This window comes from Limanda limanda, chromosome 18 (assembly GCF_963576545.1).
Source record: "Limanda limanda chromosome 18, fLimLim1.1, whole genome shotgun sequence".
Lineage (NCBI taxonomy): Eukaryota > Metazoa > Chordata > Actinopteri > Pleuronectiformes > Pleuronectidae > Limanda > Limanda limanda.
The window spans coordinates 23,203,041-23,230,888 of NC_083653.1; the positions used below are offsets into that span (position 1 = coordinate 23,203,041).

The window sequence follows — 27,848 nt, forward strand, 5'->3', positions numbered from 1 at the left end:
CACACACATACACACATTCCCCTGCTCCTGGTATTTAATGCTGGCCTGATACAATGATGATGTATCAAGAGAACCTGACGTTCACTCATATTAATCGTGACCCTCACTCACATTCATGTTCATCATATGAAAACTGATTCGTTAATTTAACCTTTCGCGCAAAATATGTGCGACATGCACAACACTGTACAGGGAGCCAGCTGAAGAGCCGTCTGCAACAGCTCTAAATATATAAATACTGTGGTGCCACTCCTGTGTAATGCACGATGGATGCACGTGAAAGGAAGGATGAGAGGAAACTAGGGTTCAGCTATCACAAAGGTTTTTTTTCCCATGATGACTCATCAACTGATACAAATTCTATAGACCTGTGATTTTGGAGCTGAACTGAATCCAGTATTATACAGATTGACCCGACAGAACCGAAGCATCTCAGGGCAAACACAAGCATAAACAAATTATTCTGTTAAATTTTATAGATTGGGGACAATCACAGCTGTCTCAGCTTGTATTTATAGTCCACAATCAGCAGCCACCATGATCAGGTTCCACCATCACGATCGGATGCCTCCAGAGTCCTTCGTCATGATCCACTGCTGCAATCCGGATCCCGCATCAGCTGCCCACACGATAATGGTCTACCACCACTATCCACGATCAGATGACATCACGATACAGGATCTGCCATTACTATCACGATCAGCCAGCACGATACAGGATTCACCATTACGATCTGATTCACGGGCCACCATCAGAATCCACGATGTTCTGCGTGACCGCTACATTGTGTGGTGCTGCTCCTCGTCGGATTCTTCAAACTTTTTCGGCCATTTTTGTCGATTAAACGGGGGCTTCCCTCCCTCTGCCATTTTCCACTCGCGCTGTTTTTTAAATACCGCCAGTCACCACACACACAACTCGCCTCCTTCACTTCACAGCTGCTTGAGAGTGAGTGCCAGTCAGCCACGTTGAATGCTTTGGGGGAGGGACTGAACTACGCATGAGCGTCTCTTTAAAAAAAAATGCCAAATAATCGTTTCAACTCGATTATAGTAAAGTTAAACTGTCCAATGTACATTCAGACCATGAGGGAGATATAAAGTATTCAATTTACTTTCCCAGAATCAGGACATCACATTTGTAAATGTTTATCAATGGAACGCATCTCAGCTGATTATCTTATCAGCTCTCTGAAGGGTCACCTTAATGTTGAAAGAAACTTAAATTGTGTACACACCTGGTATTAATATGTGGCACCACAAGCGTCTTTTGATCGGATCTCACCTTCCCGCTCTTTACAAACAAACGCGTATGTCATATCTGTTCATGAAGGTGTGTGTGTATGTATGTGAAAAAGAGAGCAACAGTAGAAGAAAGGCATGGAGAGATGAGTTTGAATCTCATGCTGCTCCGCTGGGAAGAAAGATTTTACCAATTTATGGAAAGTATCAATCATTATATGGTGATCAGTGTTGATATTTGCGGCAGTGGTCACAATCAAATCAATGAGAAGAGAAAAAATACGTTAAATTCATAGTGAAACTGCAGCGGGTAAGAGGACATCTGCTGACTAGGAAGTCCTTCATATGTGGCCCAGGACAGATTTGAGTTCACACTCTTAAAATAATTTTGACACATGCGTTTCAGAACACCTTTGAATGTGGTGGCATAATGGCCCTCTTCCATTTGATAGGCGTACCTCATGGCTATTTGAGAGTTTCGGACACAGTTGTAAGTTACTGACATGAGGCGTATGGTCAGTCCAGTCAATAGGAAATATACAATATACCTATACCAACATAACTCTATATACTCTAGAAGAGACTGCATCCTAATATCTTCCAATTAAATTCACTGTAATTGAAACTCTTTTCATACCATTCTTGTAAGTGACCATGCAGCCCACTGAGTTTCATTCATTTATTTTATTTAGAGCATGAAGACTTCATTTTGCAGGTAACAAGGTAAGCAAGATGCCTGCTAATAGACTAAAATAAATAGAAAATAGACAGTTTATTTCAGGAATGAGAGATGAAAATGATAGACTTCAATGTTGAGCAGGATGTTGCAAAATGTAGAATCAGGGTTCGTACGGTCATGGAAAACCTGGAAAAGTCATGGAATTTTAAAATGTGTTTTTCCAGGCCTGGAAAAGTCATGGAAAAAAATAATTTCCCAAAAGTTTTGGAAAAGTCATGGAAATTTGTTATATTCTTATTTTCATGTCGTTCGTTTTAGGGATGGGCATAAATACTCGACTATTGATTAATTGATCATTAAGAATTTCATTGATGACATGTTTTCATCGATAAACTATTGCATGTTCGCTATGTGGCAGGAGGTCGGAATTTCCGAGTTGCCCTGAACGCAGCATAGCGTGTCTGTTAGCAGCTGGAGGAAGCAGCCCGGAGCTAAGCCTCTGCTGCTCGGCTTCATGTCCGCACACGGACCCTCAGTCCTCGCGGAGGGTAACCCGGACAGACCCGGGTCTGGGTGAGGGGTTCCGGGAGTGAGGGCGTTACAACGACCGGACTGAGAGGTCGAGAGCCGTCAGATCGAGCTAGCTCTCAGCGGCTAGCTGCTCTCTCAGCGTGGCTTAGGAGGACAGCAGCGCTTATTTACAAGTGTAACATTGAACGGATCCTGTTTAACTGCCACAAGAGTTGTTAATCTTGTAATAAAGATCTCAATGAGGAAACACGCTGTTTTTTCTATTTTCACTGCATTTTAATATAGGCTATAAATAGTGAATTTTAATATAAAAATATGAATGATTAATCGAAAAATCGATCGTTAATTCTTCCGACGATCGATTAAGACAATTTAATCGAATGCCCATCCCTAGTTCATTTACGCTGAGTTTTAAATAATTCATACATTTTTAAAGAAATATGCTCAAAATATAAGCAGGCATACTTTGGTTTGTGTCATTTAAGGTGTGCTGTATGCCTTGGAATTCTCATTGTTAGTTTGAATACTACATTTTGTCACTTTTTCGCGTATACACCGAGATTTCACGCAATGTTCGGTCATGGAAATTTGGTTTAAAGTCATGGAAAAGTCATGGAAAAGTCATGGAAATCCATTGGTCAAAATGTGTATGAACCCTGTAGAATGTGGGAATGAAATGCTTTCAGTGAAAAGACTTCCTTCACCAGTTCTGTTCTAGTGGCGAAACTCTAAAGTTACAGTAAATGGCTACAAATGATCCTGCATGAACACATATTTATTGTTCGTACAATGACAACAAAAGAGTTTTTCAGCACCTTCTCGGTACACAGTATGTTGTACCTAGTTCCAACCATTCCTTTCCTCTTCATCCAGAGATGGATTTACACAGCAATGTAGTCTTGCCATATTCATGTATGTCCTGAACATTGTACACAATGCTTTGCAATTTTGTCTCCATCACATCTTTTACTCCATTAGGACATCTTGTTATTTTCCCCTGTTTTGTGTAAAACAAAGTGAATGTTTATTCCTAGTTTCCTAATTCCTGATTTTTCATTTGAATAACTCAATCACAAAGAAAATGAATTTTGGTGTGTATAAAAGAATAGTGCCATTAGATTGTCCCAAATGCACCAAATTTGAAATTGTGTGGCCAAATTATTTCTCCAAAGGGCATGTCCCCGAAACCCCTAGCTGACTACCTTTTCCTACTTTTTGGCTACTCCATATCCTGTTGGAAAAACCTGTGAAATTCTGGTATTCATTTCTATGTTTGATTGAGCGAAAATAGTATTTTTCAACGGGTCTGTAGTTGCTGCTAGGAATAATACATCTATCCATCAACTTTTTTTTTTTTTAGTTGAGGAATTCCTGGTACAGGAGGGGCAGGTCCTGTTGGAGATGAGAGTGAAGCAGCTGATGAAGGAGAAGCAGTTGGGAGAGGCTGCACGGCTAGCAAAGACGTGCTCTGAATGTTCTGTTTTCCAAGGGAGGGGGCCTTTCAAGCAGATGTACCTTGTCTGCCTCTGTTCCAGCCCTGAACAGGATCAGCTCATGGAAGAGGTCAGTATACACAAATCTGTTGTGGGCCTGCCTAAGAAGGCCTGCCCTGTGATTAAAAGACAGAAACACCTGATGACGGTACACAATTGAATATATGTCCCTAAGATCCGCTTACATCAACTGGTGGTAGGGATTAATGAGTGCAGTAGAACATTTATTGGATATTCTCCATCTTGGCAAAATGTAAAGCAGAGCGTTTCATTTAAAAAGGCATAGAGGTAGTCTGGTAATATGTCTGATCTACAAGGCCAAAACACTTGATGACGCTAAGGTACACAACCGAGGTTACTGTATGTCCCCTGACAGCCACTAACACTTGCTATCTACTGGTAGTTGGTTACTTAAATTGTGCAGAATACCTTCAAATGTACAAGGGATATTCACAATCTCGTCCTATATCTTAAAAAATTCCTACGTAGTTGAGTATCTAGCCCCGAATTTCAAAATCAATATATCAGTGTCACTTGTGGATTAAAGATGTGATCATACCTTGTAGAAGATTGATGTATCCATGGAAGATACGGTAATGTGGTATATTTTGGCAGTGAACAATAAGGTGTGTGTGTGTGTGTGTGTGTGTGTGTGTGTGTGTGTGTGTGTGTGTGTGTGTGTGTGTGTGTGTGTGTGTGTGTGTGTGTGTGTGTGTGTGTGTGTGTGTGTGTGTGTGTGTGTGTGTGTGTGTGTGTGTGTGTGTGTGTCTGAGTTCGTAATGCATGAAACTCAATATATACATGCCATCAATCTGTTACAGCTTTCAAAGGAGGACTGTCGTGATGCCTTGGAAATGATCTGCAACTTGGAGTCAGACGGAGATGAGGTGGCTGCCTTCAGTTTATGCTCCGCCTTCCTCAACAGACAGCTTCTTCAAGGAGATACATACTGTGCTTGGTAAGAAAGCACCCCATTTTCCTTGTTTCGTGGAGTGAGAAAAAAGATTACTCCTTTTCAGACCAAACCCTAAAAACGTGGCATTAGTCCCAGAATCCATACATTGTATAATTTACCTCCATATTTAAAACTTTGTAGAGCATATCTTATTTTACACAAAGAGAATTGATCAGTGATGAAGAATTACACCAGTAAGCAGAATTGGTATTGATATTTGTATTTATAAAATTGTATTCCTTACAATTTTTCAAAGCCCCCACATAAAAGTTTGTTGAGCATGAACCCAAAAAACCCGCAATAATTAGTTTCAGCGTATCTGGATAAATGGGCAGATCCAGGATTTTGTTCGCTCCTTAACATGATAGGAAGGGGATTAGCCTTGGCAGTGGTAGAGCTCTCCGAGCATGCCTCTTGTTAATGATGGGATAATAATTGGGCTGTGAATTCTCCTTCTTCACCCTAGGGAGCTCACTCTGTTTTGGAGCAAGCTGCTGAAGCGATTGGAGCCATCAGAGCAGGCTTTCCTTGACAAATGCCGCCAGATATCCCTACTTTCTAAAACTGTGTACCACATCCTGTTCCTCATCAAGGTCATCCAATCAGAGGTCAGTAAACAGTCAGCTGTGATGGAATTATCAAAGTGTGGGTCCTGTATAACACATAACGTTTACCCTTTTACCTTTCTGTTATGTATAAATACGATCACAACCACTGTGTTGTTTGAGTCGCTCTAGAGTTTATGAGACACATGTACGATCCGGACACATGATCCGACATCGATTAATAATTACATACATGGGATTATCAGTTTGTGTGTGTGAAGAGGGACAGAGACGGGTACACACACACACAGTCCTAACAACAGAAGAGATGTTTTTTCAGCAGATTACCACACACCTCTGTGTTTTAACTTCATTGTTGCAGAAGAAGCGCAGGCCCGTTTATCCAAAAATATAAATATGAATACAGCCGGTTTTTATATAGATCTGTTCTAGGTGTGATGATTAGAAAAACAGAGTAGCAGAGTCACTTGTTGACCAGCGGAGTAATGCGCCTTAGTGCAGTGGGGCTGCTAAGGGGGGCCAGGCAGAGACACCTTGATGCAGTAAAGGCTTTAATCAGAGGTTGCCCTTTTAAGTCTTAGATGCAGCACGCAAGTCTAAACTGAATAAATGTCACATCAGATTGTAGAGCACTGACCGCTGTCATAGACTAATTGTTGTCAGCTTTTTTTTATTGAAAATCATGTTTTGTAAATTACGGCAAAATTGTGATAACCGCAACAGTCTATAGTACTTTATAAAGCACTTTCATCAAAAACGGAGTTCATGTTTGTCTGACTGATTGTATTAATTGATGAAAAAGCAACCAAATGCAGTGATATAGAAAATTGTGGATGTGATACATTGAAATGCATCGGGATGAATCGAATCGTTGAATCGAATTGAGTGGGCTTGCCGACACGTTACAGATTCTTACTAGGTTTCTAGCAGGCTAAATATCTAGACGTGGTGGCGACAACTGCAGCCAATCAATGCAAAGGTCAAGCTGGTGATGACACGTGTAGCAGTGAGGTGCCAACGGATTTTATTACATGGCAACATATTGTGTATGTAACCCTGGTTACACTTTAAAGAAATGACAAAGAAGATAAAGTGTGGACCAGTATCAGAAAGATTAGGAAAATGTGTTCATTGAAATAAACCCTTTTTAAAGGGCCCATATTGTGTAAAATACATTTTCTGGACTTTAACTATCCATAATTACTTAAGGGGGGTCAGTAGGTACCCTCAAATTATGAAACAGTCACTGCGCGGACTATTTCTCGCAGTCCAGTCTTGTTTCATACTTCCTCCATCGTCTGTCAGCCCCACCGAACCCAGCCGATACCAGTCCAGCCTCTGAACCCACAACCCCTCCACACCGAACGCGACACCAAGCAGACATTTTGCTGAGCTAGCAGCTTGTTAGCTACTACAGGCTAACCACAACAAACAACACTGAAGAAACACTGCAGCGTGGAGGGATGCAAGGAAGAGAATGTGTCCGTGCACATTCCTCCTAAGAACGTTACTGTTAGAGACAAATGATTAGGCTTACTTTCTTCTGACGTGCCGTGTTGGTGTTGAAACGCTGTTGTGAACCTCCGTACTGTAACTCGGGACGTTATTCCTAAATTGGCCGGTGCTCCTGCTAAACCTTGAACAAACATGAGGACAGTGGAAATACACATTACAGCAGTTTTTTCAACTTTAAACACTGATATATCATCTTAGGCGTACCAATACCTCAAATTACATCCCAGAAAGGTGTAAAATATGGGCCCTTTAATATCCATGAGTCCACTCTAAAAGTGTCAATTCAGTGGATCAATCATTGGGGCCAATTCGATGTTAATATTGTTGTCCATCCGACCGCACCGTGAAATGAAGAAGAAAAATCCTCAGTGGGTTGTCTGTATGATCCTTCGCAAGGACCAATAGGTTGGCTCACCATACTCTTGTTTACTGAAATGTAGCCTATAGACAGGTATAAAGCCCTAGGAGACAAATTGTGATATGTGAATATGGTCTAAACAAATAATATTTCTCGTGATTCAAATTGTTTTAGCATAAAACTGTCTCTGTTGTACAACAAAGAATCAAACGGGACTATTGCCCGGCGCATCACCGACACGGCCCAGGTCATAAAGTGCCAGCTGGAGTGATAGTTAAGAAAGGGAAATATGCTTTACAGTTGGATGAATCCACAGATATATTAAACTCTGCCCATCTGCTTGTTTTGGTCAGATACAGTTTTGACGGAACACGTAATGCTGTTTGCTCCGCTCTGGAGTGGACTTGCACGGATGAGGACATTTTTACAAAACTAAAAAGAAGAGGGACTAGCTTGGGAAAACTGTATTGGAGTGTGTAGGGAGATTCCCTCTATTCTGGTTATATTCTATTTCTTAAAGTACTATACAATAATATCATGGCTGTACGGCTGTTATTATTTTGTGTTATGTTTTGTTAATTCATGTTTTTGCATAGGCCTAATAGTGCGTGTGTGTGGCTGTGCACAACATTATATATCACATCCAGGGTCGGTGGGGGTCGCAAGTCTCTGGCACCTTTTATTTTGGGGGTCGCAGGATAAAAAGTTTGGGAACCCCTGCTCTAGCGTAATGTGTTAGTAGTCTGTGAGTACCTTAGGAAACCATAGGACAGCATGGAGTGGTTTCTCAGTCAGACATCAACTCACATCATTCTGGGATTCAGCCAAGGGATTCCCACCTTTCTGATCCTATTGGACACAGAGGAGGTTCAGGTGGTTGTTATTTTGATTGTAATGCATCACTTTAGCAGAACACAAGAACAGAGGGATCATTCTGATTCACTGTTTTACTACTTGTGTCTGTTTTCGTGATCAATTGTAGTCTGGTAACAGACTCCCAATCACATGACAGGAAGTCATGTAGTGTGGACTGTAGTGCAATATGAAGACTTTTAAAGTCCCTTTTGCATTATACTAAATGCACAATGCAAAAATTAGGCTTTCAGTCAACAGCGGCCTGACAGCTGTGGATTAATCCATGTTATTTACAGTCGGATGACCTTGCTTCAAAACTTTGATGCTGATGATTAGAGGAATTAACATCAATGAGCAGCTAAATGTTATTTAAGTTGTTGTTGCTGGAAATTTTGCTGAACAAGGTATAATCCTTATAATATAATAATTTATATTGTTTTTTTGTCAAAGATAAAATTGCTTTAACAATGATGAAAGTCTTAGAAGTGTTTCTGAATAGTTGTCTTGAATTAAATCTTTCATCCTTTTTTCTATAGATTGACATCATTGGACTCCCAGTATGCATTGAAATGTGCATTAGGGCTCTACAAATGGAATCAGATGATGGAAACACCAAGGCCACAGTGTGTAAAACAATTTCCTGTTTGCTTCCTACTGACCTAGAAGTCAAGCGAGCCTGTCAGCTGACGGAGTTCCTCCTGGAGCCCACAGTGGATTCATATTACGCTGTTGAGACTCTTTACAATGAACCAGATCAAAAACTAGAGGAGGAATATATGCCCATTCCTAACTCACTACGCTGCGAACTCCTACTGGTTTTTAAAACCCAGTGGCCTTTTGACCCAGAGTTCTGGGACTGGAAAGCACTGAAGCGTAATTGTCTTGCATTGATGGGTGAAGAAGCTTCAATTGTGTCATCAATTGACCTGCTGAATGATACAGAGAGCCCAGAAGAAGATTTTTTCAGTCAGGAGTTGTCTAAGAATATGCCAGACCATTTAGTTAGTGGCACTTATGAACTAAAAGATGTCACAGACAAGAGAGAGAAGAACAGAGAAATGAAGAAAATGAGGGAGAAGGGTTTCATTTCAGCTAGGTTCAGAAACTGGCAGGCATATATGCAGTATTGTGTGCTTTGTGACAAAGAGTTTCTTGGCCACAGGATTGTACGCCATGCACAGACTCATCTGAGCAGTGGAGTATACAGCTGCCCTATATGTGCTCAAACCTTTTCCTCAAAAGATTTATTGATTCCCCATGTAACATCACATGTTAAACAGTCAAGCAAGGAAAGGCTAACTGCACTAAAAACAAACAAGAAATCTTCTAATCTTAAAATGGCCCCTTCTGTTTTTGCAGATTTAAAGGCCAAGACAGAAAATGCAATCTATGATAAAGGTGCCTCCGTTGGACTAAATGGGGGGTTTGTTGATAATGTTCAGGCCAGAGTGGACAGATGTAGCACAGAGAGAAGTGAAGAAAATGTATGCCCTATTGGAAAATGCAGAAGGAATTTTAAATTTTTAAAAAATCTCATTGCACATGTAAAATCCCATGGGGACAACGAGGAAGCAAAGACTTTCCTTGAATTGCAAAGGAAAAAGGTTATTTGTCAGTACTGCCGCCGCCACTTTGTTAATGTCACACATCTTAACGATCATTTACAGGTCCACTGTGGTGTGAAGCCTTATATCTGTATACAGTTGAACTGCAAGGCAAGTTTCTTGTCTAACACTGAGCTCCTTATCCACAGGAAAACCCATTCTGTTTTCAAGGCTAGATGCATGTTTCCCAATTGTGGAAAGATTTTCAATGAGGCCTTCAGACTGTATGACCATGAGGCACAGCATTATAATACTTTCACTTGTAAAGTTGTGGACTGTGCGATGGTATTCCATTCACAAAAGCAGCTGGATTTGCACCAAGATCAGCATGACACTGAAGAGGACCTTACAGCTTCTGAAAAGACTTCACAAAATAGACAGACTGCCCCTTCACTCATTGAACAAATGCTTTCAAATCACACTGCACAATTACAAGATAATTCCCTGAACACTGAAAATGCAGTTAATCCAGATCATGGAACGTTGCCAGTGTCAATTGAAAGATTGCTGAAATCTTCACAAGCACCTGTAGAAACCCTAGAAGAGCACAGAGTGGTTTCCCAAAGACCGTGTGATTTTTCAACCAGTCAGACACAGAGTCTACACCATTCTGTGACTGAGCCTTTGAGTTCCCACATTGATCCTATTGGACACAGAGAAGGTTCAGGTGGTCATTATTTTGATTATATTGCACCACCTCAGCAGAATCAACCCATACATGTATTTGGACATAATGTGGGTAAAGTGCCACTTAGCTGTAATATAAATGATTTACAGGACCAACCACAAATGTTCCCTGGTAATTTCAATAATGAATTGGTCAGTTGCAACTCTGACTGCAGCTTACCATTGCCAGGACAGCAACATCAAATGTGCAGCAGCAGCAGCCTGTTATCAGGATCATTGCCCCAACCACCTGCTGAGAAAAGACCAGTGAACTCTGTGTCATCTTCAACTACCACAGGTCCTGCTCCAGGAGAGAGGGAACGATTTCAATGTGCATTTGAAATGTGCACAAGGCACTACAGCTCACACAGAAGTGTTACCAAGCACATGAAAACGGTTCACCCTGATTTCTATGAGCAATGGAAAGTCGCTCGAACTAAAATCAAGTTAACCCACCCGTCGGCACCAAAAGCATCATCTGTTAGACATCTGGGTTCTGTCACCTCACTTCACAGTCAGCACAGTAACCAAGCACTAGTGCATGGAGTTCAGAGGCAGAATGTTATCCAATCACCTCCATATACTGACCTGGGCACAAAGTATACTACTTCGCATTCCCGTTCTTCATCTGCCCCCAACCAGAATGCTTCACTCCTGATGGAAAATGTGTTAAATCCTATTGTTCTATCTCAATTAGGAAGTGATACAAGTCCAATAACAATGCAGTCCAAAGTTGTAGGTAGTCAAAACTGGCACTCAGTCCTTGATAGTGAACAAATTCAAAGTAGTGGCTCTTCCCAGGTTTATCCATCTAATTTGCAGGTAAATTCTAGCACCGTGGCTCTGCCAACTTCCTCAATGATGGGATCAACCACTAACTTGCAGTCCCAGTCTGTTTTCACCTTGTGCTCAGATGCTACAAATGGAGTGTCACTAAAAGTGGAAGACAGTCTTCCAGCATATACATCAAAGATGCAAAGCAGTTTATTCTCAGGTTCCAAGGCAGCAAATAAGTCGATGCAAAATAATGCAGAGTCCAATTTTCCCTCTCCACACTCTGCAAGCCAGAAAAGCATTAACAACCAACCTCAAAATGGTATTGTCATCACTGAAAGTCAAAAACGAGCCAAAAGAAACAAAAGAACCAAATGGCCTGCCATTATGAAGGATGGAAAATTTGTTTGTTGCAGGTGTTTTCGACAATTTAATAGTCCCAAATCCCTTGGAGGCCACTTGTCAAAGCGTACAATCTGCAAACCGTACGAAGAGGGGCAGCTGAACACAGATATGCCCACATCATTTCTTGACCTCCTTAATTCAGAGCAAACAGTTGGCACGGCTCAGCCACAGTTTTCTTATAATCAGGCTGCTCTGTATCAAGAAAAGCCTCATCAGTCAGTTACAATTGCCACAAAAGATTACCCTACGACCAGTTATCAACAAGATAATTTGATGGCAAGTAGGAATGGTAAGTCAAATGAGGACATTCTCAAACAAATCATGACTGAATCAAAAATGTCTGATCTTTTTGTTCACACACCTACTCCTCAGCCATTGTTTCAAAACCCTTGTGTTAGCTTTGGACCCAATGAGCAATTGCCAGAAAACTCAGTCATGCTGCATACAGAAAATTTCCAGCTAGAGAGAGAGGAGAGGCAGGAGGTCCACTTGTATAGTACAGCTCATTATCCTCAGCCAATCATTGATACATTTGGTGGAAGTGAATTCCCTGACCCAAGTCTTTCTCCAATCCTCACAGAAAACTGTGCTGGTTCTGGCAGTGTTCCCACAAACTACGTAACTGCTGGGCCAACCCACAGTGACGTCTATTACTCTGGCACTACCATTCAGTCTCTAGATACAGATGTAAACCCAATAATGCAAACAGATACTGATAGTCAGCTTAGTGGCAAGCAGGGTGAGACACGAAGGATGACAACAGAGAAAAATATTAAAAAGAGACTACGGGAGCAGATTCTGGCCGGTGACTTTCAACGTAGAAACGGCTCATGTCTGTCAGACAATACTGATCCCAATGCCGATACAAAGAATCTCATGTCTTTTGGTCAAATGTGTAGCCCTTTCAGTGACTCTGTACTTGTTCAGATTCCTTCTAATGCAAAGAGTGACACAGGACTTGTAATTCAAGAAAAGTCTGTAACCATCCCAGAACCCTCTGGCAAAGTACAACGACTAAACATGCACAGTTTTACTCATTTCAGAGAGACCTCCACGCTGCCACAGGAGGTTTTGAGCCCCACAGGAATTGCTGAAAATGATACAAATCAGGAACCCAAGAAGTTATCTGCCAGCCAGCAACTGTGGATGACAGAAATTCAAAGTGCATTTGAAAGGCTGAATTTGGTCAAAGAAATAACTGATCAGATTTCATCTCCCATGAAGCAAAATACCAATACTTTCAACAGCCAGACGGAACTTGCAATTATCCCTTGGCATAGCTTGACATCGTCCCCCTATGTTAAACCATTTACGTGTGAGAATGAAACCTGCACATTTAGTTCAATGTCAAGTGAATCGCTATGGAAACACCTTTCCAAAATTCACAACTACACACTTGAGATGGTGAATTTGGTGAAAAAAAGGTGTGGCCTATATTCTCCCTTCAAATGCCAAAGGTGCAGTAAAACATTCACTCGTAACTCAAACCTTCGCTCTCACTATCATTCAGCTCACAACCTATCAGCTAAAGAAATTGCAGATCTAGATATGAAGCGCAGGAAGGACAAAGCATGTGCATCTGCTGCTATTCAAGAGTGGCCTGTTAGTACCAACCAGGCCTCTTTGGCTCAAACCAAAGTGGTTTCTACTAATCCAGCATTGGTGAACAGGGCATGTTTGCCACATATTAACATGGACATAACTAAACAGAAACTTCAAAATGACAACCGTTCCACAGTCATTCATCCCTTACAAACAGCCCCCATGCACATCCAATCGCCAACTCCACAAGTACAGGCCCAGACCTTCACGGGACCTCAGCCTTTAAACAAACTATCTATCAACAGGCAGCCAATTGTAAAGCCAATCATAGATATTACCAAGAAGTCAAAAGAGAACAAGTCAAACCCAAATGATGCCATGAGTTCATACAGACCATATCGCTGCGTTCATCAACACTGTTTGGCAGCCTTCACTATCCAGCATAATCTCATCCTCCACTACAGAGCTGTTCATCAGTCTGCTTTGTCAGCATTGGAGGTGAACAAGGAGAAGGACCCGGAAGAAGGACTTCATGAAATAATAGAACATGATGAGGAGGATCTAGAGGCAGAGATCGTCCAAATTTGTGAATTCAGATGCCAAGTCAAAGACTGCTCTAGAGTTTTTCAAGAGGTTCCCAACCTTTTGCAGCACTACCTTCAGCTGCATGAATTCAGTCTTGATAAGGTTGGTAATCTATTTTCTAGCATCAATCTTCGCAAGTTTACTTGTGGCCACCAAGGATGCACAGCATCCTTCACTTCTTTCTGGAAGTATGTTGGGCATGTCAATGAAAAGCACAAAGATATAAAGTTAGCCAAACCTGAACAATTAAATGGCTCTTTCAAATGTGAAATTGAAGGCTGCGACCGTTCATATGCAACAAAGTCAAACCTTCTCAGACATGTCATGAAAAAACACCAGGACTTGTACCAGCCTAAACTAAAAAATCAACTGATAAAAGAGGATGGTATGAAACCGAACTCAAAAACATTGCATCACCAAATTACTAAGACAAGTAATGGAAAGGAAAATATTGAGGGCAATAAAAAAATCTTACGGAAAGGAAGTGACATAAGGAGAGTTGGCAAGTCAAAAGGCAATCACTGGACGAAGTATGGAAAACCCTCCTTGAAATCTAAATTGGAGGCATCTGCAATATGCACTAAGAAATTCCCTCTACAATATCCTTGTATGATTAAAGGTTGTGATTCAGTCATGAAATCAGAGCGGGGTATATTGAAACATTACATGGGGCATGGGCTCTCAGAGAAGTACCTGGAACAACAAAGGAGTCACTTTATATTCTGCAAAAAGTTTCCCCGGCAAAAATACCGTTCCATCAGGAGTGACTACTCTAAATCTGAAAACACCTCTGACATGTCAGACAATGAGCTGACAACAGATGCTGGACTTAAGGGAGGAGAATATGGATATTCAAAGCCTGTCCTACGCAAAAGGACCACTGCAGAAATCCCGACTGACTTGTTAGAGAGCAAATTATCTAATGAGGAAAGTTCTGATGGTTCCGTGGTGATCAAACGCAAACGAGGGCGTCCACGAAAACTAATCGAAAAAATAGTGAAGCGCAAGAAAATACCACGTACAACAAAGATCAACATAGTTTACAGCGAGGGCGATGAATCAGACTCATCTTGCCCTGCAGTACTGCAAGAGGAAATGGCTGAACAGAGTGCTCCACTGGCCTCCTTTAAACCTATGGGATTTGAAATGTCGTTTTTAAAATTTCTGGAACAGTCCAATAAATCTCAACATGGCCTCAAGAGGAAGGCTGATGTGCTACAAGCATGGAGAAAAACAGCTGGTATTAACACCAGTGACGTCTGTGTCAGGTTCAGTAATCATCAGAATTTGAAATCACTTAGTAAGGTTAAAATTATTGTAGATGCTGCTTTTTTAAGTGTTTCAGACCTTCTGTTGAAACAGCTACAGACCATGCAGACCACAGTGGTATTAAAAAAAATGCTCTAACTTTTGTTCTTAAAAGCAGAATCTTAGGAATTGATTGAGTAAAATCTGCTGCAAACTGGAGCCCTACACATGAAACGTTATTTTACATGTCCAGATAAAGACCAGTTGTTTAACATGGCACAGTTATACCTGTACAATTAATCTTTTGTTATATAAAAATGTGTATAGCATGTTTTATTTATAGATTGTTTAATTTTTTTTTGCTGATAATGAAAAGCCGATATCAGCTTTAGGTCTCCTGATTATCCCTGTGGGACTTCCAGACTTGATTGTGTTGTTGTGCATACTTTGTGATTTCAAAGATGTTATGTGTATATATCTTGAAACATACCACTGCCACAAACAGTCTTATTATTAAACTGGACTTTTTTTAACCATTTGACTTGTTTTCCATCATTTACCATTTAGTTCATTTAACACTTTTGTTTGTTCAGTTTATTTTTATGCTACAGTGTTATAGGAAGTTTGGAGCTGTTGCATGCAAACTGAAGTGATTAGTTGTATTAAACAAATAAGCTGAACCAGTAACCTTTTTATCTTTGCATTTCTTGGTGATTTTGCAGGTTTACCAATTCATTGAACCCAGCATTTATTCATGTACAGACGTGTATACCTCACCAGTTAAAAAAACATATACAATACTGCTAATAAATGTTGAATCTTTCTCAAAGGAATACTGCAAACAATTTGGAAAATACTTATCTCGTAAGTGGGTAGGTCATCTTAGCATATAGAATTGGGGTGCATTTGGAGTTAAGTAATCTACTTTCCTAACCACCACTACATCTTTCCTTGTGAAGGAGGAACGGTAAGGATTTAGGAAAGGAGAACCACGTGGCAAGAAAATCTGACTCCACTTACACTCAGCTTTTAAACAAAGAAAAGAAAACTTAGTAAGATTTGCTCAGACTGTACCATACTATGTGCTGTAGCCTGTGCACTGACAGTTAATATTGTTTCCTATCCAAAACAGAATTACACGTCCTGAAGTGTCAGTTTGTAGAGACGAGATATTTAATCATTACCTACTCACAGGAAGTAGATTTAATTGAAAATGAAAAAACAAAAATGACTGATGATGATGTGAACTATAAGTTCAATAGGCTTGTTTTTCAGTGGACAGATGAGATAGAAGAAATCAGATGCTCAGACGATCATGTGAGGATTCACATCGGCTCTGGATCATGTCATGTGAATAAAACAGATAGGTTTTTTATATTAAGTGGGTGTGACCAGATGACGAAACAAGGCTGTTTGCTTTAAATGTTGCTGCCAAAACGAATTGTGGATAGGCATTTTCTAATGTTTACTATGTTAAAGCTGATATGTTGGGAAGCATTGAAGCTCCCTTCTCTGCAACAGCAAAAGAGACAATTTGGGAGAAATAGGCTTTTTCAAGAAACTCTTCTCAAAGTCTGCGGTCTTCTCGGACCACCAACAAGGTCAGATGAAATGTGTTATGGCAAGGTATGATTCTCTTCCCCCCCCCCCCATTAAAGTAAAATAAAAACTCAATCTGCCTCAACTCGTGTCCATGTTATACAAATCATTCTAACATTCACTGTCTAGATTAGAAAAAGTACGTGATCCTTACAATATTGACTTCACAGGCAGACAAATAGAATCAGGAGGTAATGGAACCATCTCTGAACCATGAAGAGAATACAGCGCAACCGTTACCACAAACCATCCTCATTGATGGTTGAACAAACTGAGGGCTCACAGCTTATCCCTCTAAAATAGACATGCCCACAGCTGAAGGCAAGTAGACAGTATAGAGTTCTATGACATAGGTATAGGTGTGCTGTCCTCTCCACTATGGGATCCAAACTCCTTGGAATGACCCCTTCTGCCATACTGCCCCCCAGCCATAAGGTGAAACATTCGTAGTTACCACCTCTCACCTCCCCCAGCAGAAGAAATGTACTGTCCCTGGAGACTTGGGAGTAACTCTGACCTTGACCTTCTTGTGTAGGTGAGGATTGTTGGGACCTGGTATTTGTGGACTACAGTTCGGCCTAAATGTCTAGTCAAAGCCTTGACCACATGCTTTTCTTTGTTCTGGAGAGGAAACCAGAGCCTCAAGAACTCAGTCTCTCAGGATGCGGCAATGTCACACAGATGTTGGAAAACCGACCGGGGACACAAGTTTCAACCACTATTGGTCACCAGAGCAATATAAGCCCAGTTCTCCCTCCCTCCTTTCTCTTTCTACGCAACCGTCCGAGAGGAGGAGAGTGGCTGTCCAACTCTCTTTCTGCTCAAATTCAATGGAGGAGAGGTGCAGCTTTCCACTCACCGAGCGAGGGAAACCTCCAAATCCAAGCTCTGCCAACCTTCAAGCAGTTCTGACTGGAGCAGACTGCTAAAGTATACGCATACACCCTGGCTACATGTCGTAAAACATTCCAAGGTGCGGGGTTGTTCTCCTTGGAGTGGCCAGCCGCCATTTTGAAAGCAGACTGCAGTATGCTTTAATCGTCTCCACCCACTCCATTGTCGGCCGTGCACGCATCGCCACTGAATCCAGAGATGCACAAATGCGCCAGTCGTGAAGATAAGGGAGAATCGTTAGTCACGCCAATGCTAGTGATGATGTGATGAGCAGGCAACAGGCAAAATAGAAGGACAGCAAACTGGTAAGATTGACCTTGAAAGTTAAAGCAGAGAAATTTCCTACTGGTACTGTAGGCTTGAGGTGTTCGAAGGTCAACCACTCCTGTGGGGACATCTGAAGGGAATTTTTGGTCCAAAGCAGGGAGGACATTTAGACATGCGTTAATCCTCCTTAGGTATAGAATAGGCCTAAGAAAGTTGCCTTTCTTTGATATAAGGAATATGTGGAGTAAAACCCATTGCTCTGTGTATTTGGGTGTACTTCTGTGATGGCTTTTTGTCCAGGAGAGGGACTATCTCCTGTGACAGACACATAAGCGAGGACAGCCAGAAGTAGGCAACTCCTCCCTGGGCTGACACAAACTACTAACAGCAGCTTGGCTATAATGCCAGGGCTGCAGTAGTGGGTTAAGGTGGGTCCCATGCGAAGCCACACTTGTCACAACAACAAAGGTTAGACTTGCTCTCTGCGCATCAAATCAAAGGCCTGAGTGCCATGTCTTTCATGTCACAAATCCCCTTCCCTTTATACCCCTATGACATCTTAGATCGGGCTAGGATGAGCACACAATGAGAGCTACCAATATGGAACATGCGGGCAGCAGTAATTTTGGGCGTTCTTCACCTCAGTCACATCATCATATCATCCCCCTGTGCAATTTCTATTGGAGGGGGTACGAGTTATAAATCTGTTCCTGAATAACAAGACCGGGCACACTGAAAGCTATAATAAGCTTTAGTTTGACACACACTGTCTTTACTAACTCTGATTGTGGCCACACTGTGTTTGCAATTAATAGGCAATGAAAACATTGCACCATATTTTCGTGCACCACGGCACCCCGTGCAAAGTGCCTGACTAGATCTGGAGAGATTGAATTGTAGCCTACTGGGTCTACAGCGAAATATATACAGACATAGTTTTACACTTTTATCCTCCCCTTTAAGTTAGTTTACCTCAAACTACCACTAGCCTCTGGGATGAGAGATGAAATATTTCACTTGATCACCTGTTGCCTCGATGAGATTTAGTTTGACTCACACTGTATGCACTGACTCTGATTGAGGCGACACCGTGGTGAAAACATTTGTAATGATTAGTCAATAGAAGTAAAGGGCCTTATCCTAGTGAGCCTAAGTGGCACATCGTGTTTAGCGCAGTCAAATGTCCAGTGCGCAAGGAGCCTGACTGTGCACATTTGGTAGTATTAAGGTGACAGGATGCAAATTTTGTAAAAGGGAGCGATTTAGATGTACTGGGTTAGTTTCCTGCAGATATTGACTTAACAGACCAGACATGGTTTTAAACTTCCCTTATCTTTCCCTTTAAGGAGAGTGTGCACTGTGCAACACTGTAGTGTAATTGTGGTGAGGGCTGACTGCGAGTCTCCCTGCGCACTGTACATTTAACTGTTTATTGGGCACGCTCCAGTCATTTCATAATAAAGCATAGACTTTAGTATAAGGGCACATATTAACAGAAACCTAACAACACGTCTATACAATACAGCCCCCTCCTCCATTCATGTTTTGATATTTCAAGTTTTTTATAGTCCCAGGACTCGGGAGCCTCGGGAGTGTCCAGAGGTCAAAACCTGCCTCTTTGAAAATCCCACATCGGTAAAGTCCATTTCAATTATATTCTGTTGGCATTACAGGCGCCTGTACTGCCTGCAGAATATAATTGAAATGGATACAAAAAAATTATCTGAAGGTGCAGAAATGATCCAAATACATGAATATTCCATTGTAGGTCCACTGAAGGAATTATGCTATATTATGAACAACTAATCTGATTTATGTTTAGAGGTCAGTGTATGTTGATCTGCTGCAGTATTTACTATCGCCAGTAGGTGGCAGTGGTAATTGACCTGAGTAGCTTTTCTTTACTACTTTTCAATTGAAAACTTGTATTATATAAATGAATAAGGAAATGACTAAACTAGTGATAACATACTGTCTTCACAGGAATTACACATCTGTTAACATCCAGAACGCTATTTCATATATCTTAGGATGTCAACCATTTACTGTATCATAACACATGAGCACACATGAGCACTGCTTCCATTTTTAACCTAAGGAGTAGTAAAACCCCCCACCAAAAGGGGGCGCACTATGCGTTTTAGCAAATGGAACCCCCCACGAATAAGAAGCCCTTTTTCTCCTGAGATTTCTTCATGATACCTGAAGAGAGAGAAAGTCCCGGATTTCGGTATGAGATAACATTAAAACACTCGAAATATAAACATAGTCTACCTGTTATTATACTAATAAGGTTATTTCCCAACTAGACGTCCAACTTAAGAGTGTCAACGGAAGTGTTTATAGTTATCTGCTACTGAAAACTCCGGTGAGTGAGCACACAACTAGTCACTGCTAGTCACGATTAGCATCATGCTAGCGAACTATTAGCGTCATGCTAGCGAACGTGGGAAAGAACTATACTAGTTAACACCATGTTTACTCTTATGGATGGAAAGAGTGAATGTTAATCCTTGACTGACTGGCACGGCTAGTCAGCGTTGTGATTTAGAATGCTATAGGATGTGTGGCACTAAGTGTTTAAGGTTCAGCCACGCAGCTTATGTTAAATAGCGGATAGCAATGGTATAATATGCAAGTGCATTGCAGGTGCATATAATTTGAAAAGCCAATTCATATCTGAATGAAGTTCAGGTTATACTGTGAATTATTGTCATGTTTAGTTTCAAGTATAGTGACGTGATAATGTAATGAATGATGTTATCATATAACATATTAATGAAAAAGGATGTGTTAAACAGATAAGCCCTTTGTTTAGTGATGTGCAATACTTTTTTGTTTTGATTTGTATATTATTATTTAATGAAGCACAAGTTGTAATGTTATACTAGTGGTTACTGTGATGTTGTTTTATCATCTCAAGGTAATCTGAGTGCACCCAGGTAATGGTTACACATAAAGACAAGAAGTGAATGAGATCTCATGTTAGAAGTAGAATAAGAGAACAGACACTGATTATTCTGCACTGTGTGTTGATTGTTTTTTTATTTACACTAGAAGAACCTGAATCTGAATGATGAGATGGCGAGCTTAACCCAGATCATGGATACGGTGTGGCAAACCGTGTGATCCAGATCGAACCTCATTCGTGTATCGAGAAGACATTGTGACGGCCTCCTGCCTGTGGATGTGTGTATGCTTTGTCAATGTGTGTGTATGCTTTGTCAAGCTGCAGGTGATGAGCTGGTGGGCGCGGCCAATTCCCAAACCTCTGTTAAGCTGGTCCTTCCTCCTGCCTCAGTCTCTTCCTGACATCGCCTGGCTCCGGAGGGAGAGCGGTGTGCCGCTCCGCCGCAGCCCCTCGTTTTCTATTGTGTTCTCTTGGTTTGCTTTGCCGTCATTTTGGTCCCTTGTGTTAGGGAAATAAATTATCCTTTTGTTACTTTTACCTGCGCAGTTCCTTTTATTTGTCCGACCATGAGCCGGGTCGTGACAAATGTGGGGGCTCGTCTCGTTGTCCGTGTGCGCTAGTAAGCCAGAGTTGTGTATGAACTCACGGGAGTTTGTGAATGGAACCGTTTTGGCGGCGTTACTATTGAGTGGCGTGGGAACCCGGAAGTCGCGAGGGCTTGTGTGTGTGGTTTGTACGCCACGGTTTAGCTGTGAACTGCGTAAGTAAATTTTGGGCCATGGTTGTGTTGTTTCTCTGGGTCACTTGGCTTTTGTTGCTGCTTGAAGATAATTGTTTTGTCCGGGCATCCTGATCAGTTAGCCGCCGGGTGAGCAGATCTCGCCACTTTATTATTTTGCCTTTTTTGTTTTGGTCGGTAACCCTGAGGAGGGAGTGCGCTGGCTTTGGGTTGTTGCAGCTGGCCAGTCTCGGTCAGATGTAATTTCCTGCGGTTGGTGTCACTTCGAGCTCGGCAAGCCGACGAAGACTACGTGAGGTTTAGTAAGTATTGTGGTAGGTAGTTAGGGGTTGGGGTGTCTCGGCTTGTGTTTTTTCGTAGCTCCTTGTTTGGGAGTTACCTGGTAAGTAGCAGCAAAAGTAAGTGTCCTGGAGTTTTGTATTACTGTGTGTAGAGTATGGCGGATGTGGCATTTTTTGTTCAGGCTCCGTCGGAGGAGTTGCTGGATTAGTGCACGCGGGAACAATTGTTTAAAATAGCGGAGCATTATCGTATCGATATCCCAGATAGAAGAGTGAAAGACGTGACAATTCAGAATGTTTTGTTTGCTGCATTATGCGAGTTGGGTATATTGTCGGGTGCTGCGCGTCCTCCCCAGGCCAGGGTGGAGAGTTTGGCTCCACTGGCTGCGAGCGCGAGTGACCTCACGTTTGAGCAGCAGAAAGAGTTACTGTTGTTGCAGTTGGAGCATGCTAAGACGTTGAAGTCAGTTGAAATAGAGAAGCAGATTGCAGTGGAAAAACTCCGCTACCAGACGGAGCAAGCGAAGCTGTCGGTAGAGCAGTCTCGGCTGGAGTTGCTGAGGGCTGGATTTTCGGGTGGAGCCGCCTCGGGAGCGCAGGAGAGTTCCTCCGTTCGTCCCGGGGGCGGAGGTGAGTGTTTTGATGTGCTTGGCAATCTGCGGTTACTTCCGAAGTTTAATGAGCGGGATCCAGAGTCGTTTTTTTCTTTGTTTGAACGTGTGGCTGAGTCACGGAAGTGGCCTGAGTCAGCCCGCACGGTGATGCTCCAGTGCGCACTGACTGGCCGTGCGCAGGAGGCGTATTCTGCTCTGTCGTTGGCTGATGGCCAAGATTATGAGTGTGTAAAGTCTGCCGTATTGAAAGTGTACGAGCTCGTGCCGGAGGCTTATCGTCAGCGCTTTCGTTCATGGAAGAGAGTGGAGAAGCAGACGCACCTCGAGTTTGCTCGTGACCTGGCGGGTCATTTTGCGCGTTGGTGTGCCGCGTTAAAAGTGGAGACGTTTGAGGATTTGTCCGAGTTAATTGTGTTGGAGCAGTTCAAAAATTCCATACCTGAAAACATTGCACAACACATTAACGATCTCAAGGTAAGACGTGTGTCTGAAGCTGCTTCAGTGGCAGATGACTATGTGTTGACGCATAAACGCTCTTTTGGTGAGTGGCGCGCGCATAGTGGCAGCCGTGGTGGACCGTTTGCAGAGCGTGCTGAGGCAGCTCTGGGGAGTTATGTTGGTCGTTCAGGTAAATCCGACGCCAGGGAACGTTACTCGAGGGGTTTTGAGAAAACCTGCAGTTATTGTCATAAAAGAGGTCATTTCAGAGCTGATTGTTACGCACTTAAACCCAGGGTTCCCCAGGGGGGTCCCATGGCGCAGCCAAAAGGTGCTTGCTGCGCTGTCTCGTTGCCTCGCGCACCAGCGGTGAGTGAGGGGGGTGTGCCAGCTCGGGGTGAATCCGTGTCTGTGGGGTTGGCGTCTTTTCTGCCGTTCATTTCTGGTGGCCATGTTTCTCTGGTGGGGGGCAGGTTGAAGGTGCCAGTTAAAATACTGCGCGACACAGCGGCCTTTGATTCCTTCATTCAGGCTTCGGTGCTGCCTTTTTCCGCTGAGACTCACACAGGTTGTTGGGTGCCTGTTGTAGGTATGGAAATGAATGTTTTGCAAGTCCCTCTGCACAAAATCACATTACACTCTGATCTCTTCCAGGGCGAGATAGCTGTGGGTGTGAGGCCGGCGCTGCCTGTTGAGGGGGTCACTCTGATCCTGGGTAACGGTGCTGCAGGTGAGCGTGTGTGGGGTGATGTGGCCCCGTCTCCAGTGGTTTCCTCAGTTCCCCTGGTGAGGAAGCAGCCTGATGAGGATGAAATAAGTTTCCCCGAAGTGTTCACAGCGTGTGCGGTGACGCGGTCTATGTCCCAACATTCTCCACCAGAGCCGCCTGAGTGTGGCGTGGGTGATGGTGAGGCAGTAGATGGGTGGTGTATCTCCCTGTCTGATGTTTCCCTTTCAGTTACGCAGGAAGAGTTGGAGAGTGAACAGCGAGCCGACGCGTCCCTGAAGGGACTGTTTGACATGGTGTTGCCTGCGTCGGAGGTAAAGAACGACTCTCACTGTTACTTTCTGTTGAAGGGATTGCTCATGAGAAAATGGGTGCCTCACGGGGACGATTTTGTAGGGGATCCCGTCCTCCAGATTGTCCTGCCTTCGAAGCTCCGGGAGACGGTGCTTCGCCGGGCCCATGATGACTCGGGTCACTGGGGGGTGAGAAAAACATACAACCGAGTGCTGAAACATTTTTTTTGGCCTAAATTAAAGAGGGATGTGTCTGAGTATGTGAAAACCTGTCATACCTGTCAACTTGCGGGGAAGCCAAATCAGGTGATTAAACCAGCTCCTCTGTTTCCGATTCCGGCTGTGGGTCAGCCATTTGAACACCTTATTATAGACTGTGTGGGTCCGTTGCCACGTTCCAAGTCGGGTGCTGTTTATTTGCTTACGGTCATGTGTCAAACCACCCGTTATCCGGCAGCGTATCCTTTACGCACGATCACAGCGCGTTCTGTGGTGCGCGCCCTGACACAGTTCATTGCTATATTCGGTATCCCGAAGGTGATTCAAACTGACCGCGGATCAAACTTCACCTCTCACCTGTTTTCACAAGTTTTGAAACAGTTGGGGATTAAACACAATAAAGCATCGGCATATCACGCTCAGAGTCAGGGGGCCCTGGAGCGTTTTCACCAGTCTCTGAAGTCGTTGTTACGTACATATTGTGTGAAACTGGACGGAGACTGGGAGGAGGGGTTGCCCTGGTTACTGTTAGCGGCGAGGGAGGTGTCCCAAGAGAGCACAGGGTTCAGTCCCAACGATTTGGTGTTTGGGCACACTGTGCGCGGCCCTCTGGATCTTTTGTGCGAGCAATGGAAGGATGCTGCTCCACCAGAAAATGTACTTGATTATGTAAATGGGTTCCGTCATAGGTTGTATGCTGCAGGGGTATTGGCAAAGAAAAACTTGGGTACTGCACAGAGTAAGATGAAGACACTGTATGACCGGAGGGCTGAGAAGCGTGTGTTCAGTGAGGGGGACCGGGTCTTGGCGTTACTTCCCATCATTACTTCTCCATTTCAGGCGAAGTATGGAGGTCCTTATGAAATAAAGGAAAAAACGTCTGAACATAACTACATCATTGCTACGCCTGATCGTAGACGGAGTGTCCAGATGTGTCATGTCAACTTATTGAAACCTTACTATGAACGTGTCCCTCCAGGTGAAGCTGTCTCCGCCTCCTCTGTGCCTGTGCGGCCTGTTTGTTCTGTGAGTAGAGTGTCTGTGGTTTACCCTCCACAGTCGGTGCCTGCCGGGGTGGAGGATGGTCTGCCCGACGCTGATGCTGGGGTGCAGCAAGGTCGTTTAAAAAACTCTGAGTCCTTGAACAAATTACATCTTCTGTTGGGCCATCTGTCTGAGTCACAACAAGCCGACCTAGTTGAAGTGATAAGTTCCTTCCCATCTCTGTTTGGTGACACTCCTACTCAAACAAATGTAATTGAACATGATATAGATGTAGGTGATGCACTCCCAATTCGCCAAAGGTTTTACCGCGTTAGTCCTGAAAAACGTGTGTCCCTTGATGCGGAAGTGAAGTATATGTTGGATAATTGTATTGCTGTTCCCTCCTTTTCCAGTTGGGCATCTCCCTGCATTTTAGTGCCGAAGCCAGACAAAACATTCAGGTTCTGCACTGATTTTCGCAAGCTAAATGCTGTAACGAAACCAGATTCTTTCCCGCTGCCTCGTATGGAGGATTGCGTTGACCAAGTTGGCCACGCCGCATTTGTGAGTAAATTTGACCTGTTGAAAGGATATTGGCAGGTTCCGCTGTCCGAGCGTGCACGTGACCTGTCTGCATTTATTACACCAAATGGTCTCTTCTCGTATAATGTTATGCCTTTTGGTTTAAGAAACGCTCCTGCCACGTTCCAGAGGCTCATGACCAGAGTCTTGGGGGACTTAGAGGGGTGCACTGTGTATTTGGACGACGTGGTGGTGGTTTCCGACTCGTGGCCGTCTCATGTGGAGCGTGTCCGTGCGTTGTTCCTGCGCTTGGCTGAGGCGCGCCTGACCATCAACCTCGCCAAGTGCGAATTTGCACGGGCCACGGTGACGTACCTGGGCCGGGTTGTGGGTCAGGGTAAAGTCCGTCCCGTTGCAGAGAAAATAAGAGCTGTCCAGTTCTATCCTCCGCCCACTACTAAGAAGGAACTGATGAGGTTCCTGGGTTTGGTGGGGTATTACAGGGGGTTTTGCCGTAATTTCTCAGAAGTCGTTGCACCATTAACTGATCTACTTAAAATGCGTGTCCCAATTGTGTGGTCTCCTCTCTGTCAGCAGGCGTTAGAGAGGATAAAGTCTCTGCTGTGTGAAGCACCGGTCCTGGCCGCTCCGAGGTTTGACCGACCTTTTGCGCTTCAAGTCGACGCTAGTCACATCGGAGTAGGTGGCGTTTTGGTGCAAGCCGATTAGTTGGGTTTGGAAAAACCAGTTTGTTTCTTTTCCAAGAAATTTAACTCATATCAATTGAACTATTCAACGATTGAAAAGGAGGCACTGGCCTTAGTTTGGGCTCTGAGAAACTTTGAAGTGTACTTGGGCTCTGGAGCGGTACCCGTAGTGGTGTACACTGACCACAACCCACTTTTGTTTTTGAACTCGCTGCAATGTCCTAACCAGCGTCTGATTAGTTGGTCGTTATTTCTGCAGTCACATTGGCTTGATATTAGACACATAAAGGGTGCGGAAAACGTCGTAGCCGACGCACTGTCTCGCGTTCCTCAGGATTGAGGTTTGAGCTAAGACTTTATTGCTGTTATGATGTTGTCCTGTTGCGCTCCTGTTCCCTCTTCTGTCATCCTTCCCTCTTAAATTGCTTCCCACTGGTACCAGGTTGCTGAGGTGGGGGTGTGGAAGATGCGCGTAGTGAGCTGTGTGGTTCTCAACAGCAGCTGGTGTTCCTGTCCTCGGATGTGTGTGCCCTTGTGTGTGTGCCTTAAACATCGTAAACTCTATACGTGTAAAAAAAAAAAAAAAAAAAAAAGTAAAACTTCAAAGTAAGTAGAATGTATATATTTGTGAAGAAAATAAACTTTATAGTAGGTAGAATGTGTAGCCTATATATGTGCAAAGTAAAAAAAAAAAAAGAAAAAAAAAAATTGGTTTTGGTTTAATAATGAGGGAGCCATTGTCGAGTTCGGGGTTGGGCCCCGTTTTTCAGGGAGGGGGGTGTGACGGCCTCCTGCCTGTGGATGTGTGTATGCTTTGTCAATGTGTGTGTATGCTTTGTCAAGCTGCAGGTGATGAGCTGGTGGGCGTGGCCAATTCCCAAACCTCTGTTAAGCTGGTCCTTCCTCCTGCCTCAGTCTCTTCCTGACATCGCCTGGCTCCGGAGGGAGAGCGGTGTGCCGCTCCGCCGCAGCCCCTCGTTTTCTATTGTGTTCTCTTGGTTTGCTTTGCCGTCATTTTGGTCCCTTGTGTTAGGGAAATAAATTATCCTTTTGTTACTTTTACCTGCGCAGTTCCTTTTATTTGTCCGACCATGAGCCGGGTCGTGACAACATCATACCCCAGTCCTGCTCGTCAGGTAGACGGGTAGTACTGAGTATAGAGACATAAAGACCCGGACCAGAACGGAACCGTTGAATCCTCAAGCACACACACTATTCAAGGACTGTACGGACGATATCCGGGGAACTGTACATATACACACTGACAGGACTGAATTATTTACAAGATTTATATAATATTTACTGTTGTTTCTATTTTATACTGTTGTATACTGTGATTGTTGGGTGACTGTTTGTGAAACAATAAACTGATCATTTGTTCAACTTGTTCTTTGAAATAAGCCTACCTCTCCTTCGAACCTAGGAAGATATTAAGTACTTTTTCTAACACTAGCCCAGACAAGTGCTACATATGGAATTTCATACCACGGCCACATGAGATGCAAGCTCTGTCAGAATTTGAAAATGGCAAATGAAGGTTATTAATCACCTGTCACGCTTCCTAAGCAAGCTTTCTTATCTCTTACACATTTTATTGTTTCTACGTTTCTATTATGAGATGGTTTCTCATAATCAT

General features: G+C 43.1%; 2 protein-coding genes across 5 annotated transcripts in view; both read left to right on the top strand.

The window, feature by feature from the left end:
* The window catches only part of znf292b (zinc finger protein 292b), a 25,212-nt gene extending 9,662 nt beyond the window's left edge, over nucleotides 1–15,550 (top strand). The window contains exons 5-8 of the mRNA XM_061091033.1: nucleotides 3,812–4,014; nucleotides 4,766–4,902; nucleotides 5,366–5,507; nucleotides 8,730–15,550. Coding sequence (XP_060947016.1) covers nucleotides 3,812–4,014; nucleotides 4,766–4,902; nucleotides 5,366–5,507; nucleotides 8,730–15,176 — 6,929 coding nt within the window. The 3' untranslated portion in view covers nucleotides 15,177–15,550. The remainder of the gene's footprint in view (nucleotides 1–3,811; nucleotides 4,015–4,765; nucleotides 4,903–5,365; nucleotides 5,508–8,729) is intronic.
* A 4,400-nt stretch (nucleotides 15,551–19,950) lies between these two features.
* Nucleotides 19,951–27,595, top strand: LOC133024387 (uncharacterized). Of its 4 annotated transcripts, XM_061091467.1 has the most exons (3): nucleotides 19,951–20,007; nucleotides 20,087–20,145; nucleotides 20,835–27,595. In XM_061091467.1, exon 3 carries the CDS (start codon nucleotides 22,470–22,472, stop codon nucleotides 26,232–26,234), a length of 3,765 nt encoding a protein of 1,254 aa, XP_060947450.1. In that variant the 5' UTR covers nucleotides 19,951–20,007; nucleotides 20,087–20,145; nucleotides 20,835–22,469; the 3' UTR covers nucleotides 26,235–27,595. The 4 variants fall into 4 exon arrangements, with proteins under 4 accessions (XP_060947450.1, XP_060947451.1, XP_060947452.1 ...); XM_061091468.1 differs by having other exon boundaries at nucleotides 19,975–20,145; XM_061091469.1 differs by having other exon boundaries at nucleotides 19,975–20,145; nucleotides 20,838–27,595.
* Nucleotides 27,596–27,848: the final 253 nt, after the last annotated feature.

Coding starts and splice junctions, on each gene's coding strand:
- LOC133024387 (XM_061091467.1), top strand. CDS start 22,470: ATGCTCCAGTGCGCACTGACTGGCCGTGCGCAGGAGGCGTATTCTGCT.